A 7,125-nucleotide genomic window follows, 5' to 3' on the forward strand; every position below is an offset into this window, starting at 1 on the left:
AGGCCACATCTCACCTCCTCATTTGTCTGCCCGGTTTCTCTGTTGTTATGTCTTGTGCTCAGCCTCCACCAAGAAACTGATGCTTTTATGGGGTTCGGTGTTGCTGTGAAATCTCTGGGTCTGCTTTCTCCCAGAGGTGCTGGTGCAGGCACCGGGTCCTGGCATTGGTGGCAGTGTGACACATTTTGGCACTTTTGGGGTGGTGTGACGAGGAAGCCTCATGGGCTTTCTTGACCATTCAGCAGCAGAGGAGATGATTAGAAGGAGGGGATGGGAGCAAAAAAGGTGAGAGGAAAGGAGATGAGATGAAGAATGGCCTGAGGCTGCAGAGGCAAAGACCTGCTAGAATAAAGCAAAGGAAATATGGAAGGGGGTGATGTTTCCTCCATGATGGTGAGAACACAAGCTAGAAGGAGGGGATAGAGAAAGAAAAGGAAAGAGAAGATAAAACAACAGCATCAGTGGGGAGAGAGGGAATGAGTGCAGGGGAAAAGGGATGAGGATGTGGGAATAAAGGAAGAGTAGGGAGAGGTCTGGAAAATTGGTGGCACTGGACAATCTCCTCTCTGTCAATGATTTCTTCAATGTTTGCTCCACTTGACCCTGTTTTCCAGGTGGGGAGGGATGCTGAGACAGCCTTGGGGAAAATGGTCTGGTACCCTCCACGTCACCATGCCTGGGGGAGATGCTGCTGACCACCTTCCCCCCCCAGCACTCAGCACCTTGGCTTGAATTGGGGCAGCCGGCTTGGCTTGTGCAGAACGGGTCCAGCCGGCTGGGGAAGGGGAGCCCACGAGCACCAAGGCTGAACCCCACTTTCCTGCCACCCCTGATTTGTGCAGAGATCATATGGAGGGGCCGTGCTCGGGCTGGCTGCTCCCCACCCTAAATCTCCCCATCCTGCAGGGCTAGTGATTCCAGTGATGGGGGTGAACTGGTCATTCTTGGCCGCCATGGTCCCCAGCCCTGCCTGGTGCTAATCCCCTCCCCGGCTGGCCGGGGTTGCTTGCAGGTGGTGACGGACACCAGCTCGATGCGGCGATCGTTTTCCACCATCCGGGACAAGCGCCCCAACAGCTCCTGGCTGGATGAGTTCTCCATGGAGCGCAGCAGCGAGAACACCTACAAGTCCCGCCGGCGCAGCTACCACTCCTCGCTCCAGCTGTCCGCCCGGCGCCTCAACGCTGACTCGGGTGAGCAAGGGCAGGTGGCCCCATTCCACACCAGATCCCGAAAAAAACCTCCAGCGTGAGCGTTCCCTGCTCCTGCAAAGGGGATGGTGTGGACTGATGTGGATGTCCCACAGGCCACCGGTCCGAGGGGCACCGCTCGGGCAGGGAGCGGGGCCGATCCAAAGAGCGCAAGCACTTGCTGTCCCCCGACATCTCCCGCTGCAACTCCGAGGAGAGGAGTCCCCAGGCACAGGACGAGTCGCCAGAGCGGCGGCGCGAGTCCCGATCACCCAGCGAGGGCAGGTCACAGACGCCCAGCAGGCAGGTGAGTGACAAAGCCCATCCCTAAGCACAAAGGGAAGCACAAAAAAAGCTCCTAGCCAAAACTGGGAAGACAAGCCCCTCACTGTGGGAGCTCTGCACTGTCTCTCCTCCTTGTGGTGGCATCTCCGTGTCCCCTGTGAGCTGAGCAGGTTGGGACTGCTCGGGCACCCTGCAGAGCATTTGGGAAGAGGGGTGGATCTCACACTGGTCCTCTCGCTGCTATGGCATCCGCTCCCTGCCAAGGTCAAAGTGTCCCAGCTACACAAGCCTGGAGCTGCCAGTGCTTGAGTCAGCTTGAAGCACACGGAGATGCAGCAGCTAGCGAGCCGTCAGCTCTTCCTGCAGTGGGTCTGTGGGTGCTTTTTGCTTTTGACCACCAAGAGCATAGAATCATAGAATATCCTGAGTTGGAAGGGACTCACAAGGATCACTGAGTCCAACTCCTGGCCATGGAGTCCCACCGTGTGCTGAGAGCATTGTCCAAATGCTTCTTGAGCTCTGTCAGGCTTGGTGCTGTGAGCACTTCCTTGGGGAAGCCTATTCCAGTGTCCAGCCACCTTCTTGGGGAAGAACCATTTCCTAATACCCAACCTAAATCTCCCCTGACACACCTTAATGCTGTTCCTTCCGATCCTGTCTCTGGTCAGAGATTGGTGCCTGCCCCTTGTGAGGAAGCTGCAGACCCCGATGAGGTTTGCCCTCAGCGGGCATCATCCTCATCCCTGGAGCAGATCCCGAGGCAGGGATGGGGCAGGCAAAGGCACAGCGGGGCCCCCATCCGAGAGGGAGGATTCTACGGGAAGCCCAGGCTCGGTGGGGGGGGGAAATGTGTGCACGGTGCTGCCTGTTGCCTCTGTATCCTCTGTATTCCCCGGCGCGTCTCGGTGCGTTGCAGGGAATGGGCTCCCTGAGCGAAAGCTCCATCCCCTCCATCTCGGACACCAGCACCCCCCGGCGAGGCCGCCGCCAGCTCCCGCCGGTGCCCCCCAAGCCGCGTCCCCTCCTGTCCTACGCCTCCATGCTCCGGCACGCCGGGGACGCCTCGCCGCCCGCCGAGGAGAGCGAGGGGGGCTCCCCGCTCCTCTCCTCCACCCTGGATCCCAACACCGCCGGCCTGACCGAGTCTTCCAGCTCCCCGGCGGGGAAGCAGAGCCGGCAGTCCACCCCGCAGCGCTACATCTCGGAGCCCTACCTGGCCCTGCACGACGACTCGCACGCCTCAGACTGCGGTGAGGAGGAGACGCTCACCTTCGAGGCGGCCGTCGCCACCAGCCTCGGCCGCTCCAACACCATCGGCTCGGCGCCGCCGCTGCGGCACAGCTGGCAGATGCCCAACGGGCACTACCGGCGGCGGAGGCGAGGGGCAGGGCAGGGCGTGATGTGCGGGGCCAGCATCGACGTGCTCAGCGACACCGAGGAAGACGACAAGTGCTAGAAGCTGCCCCTCCCGCACCCCATCTCGGCTGCCCCAACCCCTCCCCTCTCGCCCCCCAACCAGCCCCGCCGCCCTCGCCCCCCCCCCTCTCCAATGCATGCTCTTTGCCACGCCTGGGAATGAAACTTAAACCGAAACCAAATGCAGGGGGGAAAAAAAACAAAAAGGAGAAAATCAAAACCGACCGGAACGGAGGGGGGGATAAAAAAAAAAAAAAAAGGAGAGAAAAGAAAAAAAGAAAAAAAAGTCTTTGTGCAAAAAAAAAAAATTAAAATCTGTCGAGTTTCATTTATTACTATCACTTTTTTTTCTGCACAGAGAAGCATTTAATGGGCGGTGGAGTGGCCCGGCCGGGTGTGCGCGCTGGGGGGCAAGGGGGAGCCCCCCCAGCCGCAGCCCAGCTCCCTGCCCCGAGTGGGACCCCCGGGAAGGCTCATCCTGATGGTTTTCTGCTCCCCAAGGCCAGAGAGCCCCAGCAAGGGGGTACCAGGGGCCCCCTTTGCTCTATTGCTTGGGCTTGTGCTGCTGTGGCTTCGAATTACCCTCCCTGGGGGTCTCAGCCTGCCGGGAAAAGGGGCAAGGTGTGATGGCAAGGTGCAGGGGATAAGAGTGCACCAGACGGACCAGAGCAACTCTGTCTGCCAGTGGGGGCAAAACTGAAGCCAACTGGTTTGTACTGGGGCAGGGGGCTCAGTGCTGCCGAATGTATACTGTCTCCCACCGACATATATTTATTTATATACAGAGAACTCTAGGTGTGCCTGTGTGTGTATATACGGGTGGGTGTGTGTGTATATATATTTATATGCTGTATATATAAAGATATACACATACATGGATTTGTTTAAGTCACCTGACAATGCTGGGGAGCCCCTTGGGGCTTTTGCTGCCTGCACCCCATTTGGTGGGGGTAGGACCAAGCCTCCCCAGGGGGCTGCTGTGCACCCATCTCTGTAGCAGAGCATTGGGAATGTCACCCTGCTCCTGGCACTTCCAGTGGTGGGAATTGCATTTTCTCCTTTAGAGATGGCTGTGGCAAAGGGTCCTTGGGCAGCTCAGCTGCCGGCAGTGCCTGCAGGAGTGGGATGCCCAAGGGATGAGGACGGGGTTGTTCCTGGGGGTACAGCTCGCTTGGCACCAGCGCTGCCAAGATGGTGACAGCAAACCTCTCAGAGGCCTCTTTGCTGTGTTTTCCCAGGGAAAGAAGATATCCATGTCTGCAGGGGAGTGAAGATGTGCATGCATGATGGTGCCTTAAGGTCTGTCCTCCTGGGAGAGGAGCCTGACTTTGGCACCACCCCTGCCTCAGTTTCCCCTGCAACCATGACTCCTGCCCATTCCTGGGGCCTAGCACCTCCTTTGGAGAGAGGGGCTGCCAAATGAGGGGGCTGGGTTTGCAAACCCCATGGCCCCAGTGCCGGAGCAGGTGGGTGTCTGAGAGCTGGTGGAACTTTGAGAGAGGAGCATGGCCTGGGGGGTGAGCAGGGTGGCTCACCCCTCCTGCAAACACTGAAAATGCAGAACAGGGCCACCTTGGCCACCTTCCAGTGTTGGTCATTAACTTAGCTGATAATTATGTGCTGTCAGCTCTTAAGGATCCATGCACACCCTTGGCTGTGGGTGCGATGCTGTGCCTGCCAGCCCGGGGAGGTGCTGGTGGCCTCGTGGTGATGTGTGGCTCGCCCTGGTGATCAGCGGCGTGTTTCTGCTATGAGTTGTGTCTCTCGTCAGCCTGAGCATGGTCCTGGGGATCCAGAGGGTGCTGTGCCTTTGGAGCCTCAGGAAGGGCTTGCTCTGTGGGCCAGGGGCTGGTCGGTGCGTTTGGACCAGGCGTGACTGTGTTTGTGGAGATGGGCAGGGGGAGGCAGTGAAGCCCTCGTCCTGCCCTTCCTCCTGCTCATGGCTGTGCTGTGCTGCGGGTTGTTGTGGTGTGAGTCCTTGGGGCTGTTCTTCCGTAGAGCAGTGGCTCTGGCCAAGGTTTGCTTTGGTCCTGGATAACTCATGTCTTCTCCTGACTGAAAGATGCTATGGGCACAAAGTGCCCCCCTCCTGCATGTGCAGATCAGTCCCTGCCCTGATTGCTTTGTGAGCTCCTCTGATGGAGCTCTGCTTTGTGAGAAGCAAGTCCCACCACTTCCAAAGGCTGCCTACTCCAGGGCTTGGGCATGGACCAAAATCCTTCCTTCTAGTGGTCAAACTGCCCTCTGTGCACTGAAGGTTCGCTTATGGGGCCCAAAGCTGCTCCTGCCTCCGTTGGTCCCTGCTAGTGGGTGGCACCTCTGCTGTCCCTGCTCACCCTGTGCTTCCCAAACAGACACTACCACCTGCCAAAGGATCAAAAAATTCCCCAGGAAGCCCTATCCATTCCTCTGGCTCAGATCCTGCATCCCCCATCTTGGCATTTGGGGACAAACCATGCCCCATTCAGCTGTGGGGAAGGTCCCTGGTGCTGGCTGGGGGCATAGGCATCACCTGTCCCCTTCCAGCCATCCCTGAGCATTTCATGGCTTCAGCCTGAAGCTGTGGGAGCATTGCTCCCTGTGCCGGCATTTGGGAGAGCCAGGTCTGACGGGCAGTGTGGGATTGCGGGGGATCCGGGACCGGGGCCGTGGTGGTGCCGAGGGCCGGGGGAGGCGATGCCGTACCTGCTCTAAATATAGGTGGTGGTATCGTCTCCTTCTAAATGCAGAAAGGTGTCTGACAATGCACCGGGCTCTGAGTAACAGCCCGCGGGGAGGGGAGGAGGCGGCTTTTTGTGTCTGTGCCTGGCGGGTGGGAGGAAGGGAGTGATGCTCTCAAAGCGGGGGCACGTTTCATACGGATTTCAGGCTTTGAGCGTTTTTCTTTCCTCAGCCCCGGAGTGGGGCCGGTGAGCAGTGTATGGTGATGCTCTACAGTGGTGGTACAGGCGGGGGCACAACCCCTGGTGGCACTGGGCTGCAGTGTCCAAACCTGAACTTCTTGGCATGTCAGCCCCTCGTTTAACTAACATACAAAAACTGTGGGAAACAAAACAGAGCCCCTTTTTACCCTGAAAGGGCCCAAAAAATGCCCTGCTTCTGTGTCTCCTGAAACAGCCACAGTCCTGCTCCCATGGTGGGAGGACAGGCAGGGACCCATGAGGACAAGGTGGCACCTCCAAAACACGTCTCTGAAACCAAAAACAACCCCCAGGAGAACCACGGAAAGGACTGTGCTGAGGGGGAAGGAAAACCGGCCCCAAGACGCCATTGCAGCCTGTGCCTTGCTTTCCAAGGCTCTGGACTCGCTTTGCTGTGGTACAATCTCTTATCTGTGGCTTTCTGGACATTCCCTTCTCCTCCCGGACACCAAGGACCTGCCAATGCCCTCGCCTTCTGTGGCTACTGGCCATGCTTGACCATGGGAGGGAGGATGAGAAGCGGGGGATGTATTTCAACCTCTCCCTGCATAGGACATGCCCCTGCCCAGGCAGGAGTTCACCAGTAGCATGCAACTGGTTCCCAGTTCGGTGCTGGGACTGGACTCAAAGCCCTGCAAAGCTCCTGGGTGGAGATTGTGGTGGGTTTGTGGGGAGATGAGCACAGGGCCCTGCTGTCCCTTCCAGGCTGGTTGTCCCAGCACCATCCTCCTGTTCTGCCACGAGGCCTCAGACAGCAGAGCCCCCCAGGTGTGGGGCTGGTGGCTCCTGGGGCTGTGGGAGGGTGGGTGGGAGATGCTCTGCCTTCACTCCCAGGCTCGGGGGTGGGATGTTGTAACATAACATGCTCGTTCGGACCCAAACAGGGAACTGAACCAATTGAAAACAATGTACAACTTCAATGTTTTTTGTCAAAAGGAAAGAAAAATAAAACCTTGTTGTAAAGAACCACTGCAGACCCTGTCTCATTGGCACCCCCCCCCATGCTGGTGGGGTCATGGGGACTCTGGGTGAGATGATGAACCTCTGCAAAGGTCCCCAAGGCAGGGAAGGGGTGGCACACAGCCTGTGCTGGCAGTCCCATAAACATGGGATGAGGTGTTACCCAGCGTGGGCATCCCTATGTCCCCAAGGAGGGTGGGGAGCTGTGAAGAAGAGAAGCAGGGAGGATGTTTGAGAAGGGTTGGTATCCTGGGGGAGCTGTGGCTTGTACCTGGCTGCTTCCAGACATGCCAGCTGGGGGGCACTGGGCATCTTGGGGGTCCAAGACCAGGAGCTTGAGGAGCTGTGAACAC

General features: G+C 58.2%; 1 protein-coding gene across 9 annotated transcripts in view; it reads left to right on the top strand.

Moving 5' to 3' along the window:
- The window catches only part of CACNA1E (calcium voltage-gated channel subunit alpha1 E), a 118,200-nt gene extending 111,422 nt beyond the window's left edge, over positions 1-6,778 (top strand). For all 9 annotated transcript variants that reach the window (XM_064664220.1, XM_064664214.1, XM_064664218.1 and 6 more), the window contains 3 exons: positions 1,013-1,193; positions 1,307-1,497; positions 2,392-6,778. In XM_064664220.1, the coding sequence (XP_064520290.1) occupies positions 1,013-1,193; positions 1,307-1,497; positions 2,392-2,931 (912 nt within the window). In that variant the 3' untranslated portion in view covers positions 2,932-6,778. The remainder of the gene's footprint in view (positions 1-1,012; positions 1,194-1,306; positions 1,498-2,391) is intronic.
- Positions 6,779-7,125: the final 347 nt, after the last annotated feature.

The sequence above is a fragment of the Pseudopipra pipra genome, chromosome 9 (assembly GCF_036250125.1).
Source record: "Pseudopipra pipra isolate bDixPip1 chromosome 9, bDixPip1.hap1, whole genome shotgun sequence".
In the NCBI taxonomy this organism is placed as follows: Eukaryota; Metazoa; Chordata; class Aves; order Passeriformes; family Pipridae; genus Pseudopipra; species Pseudopipra pipra.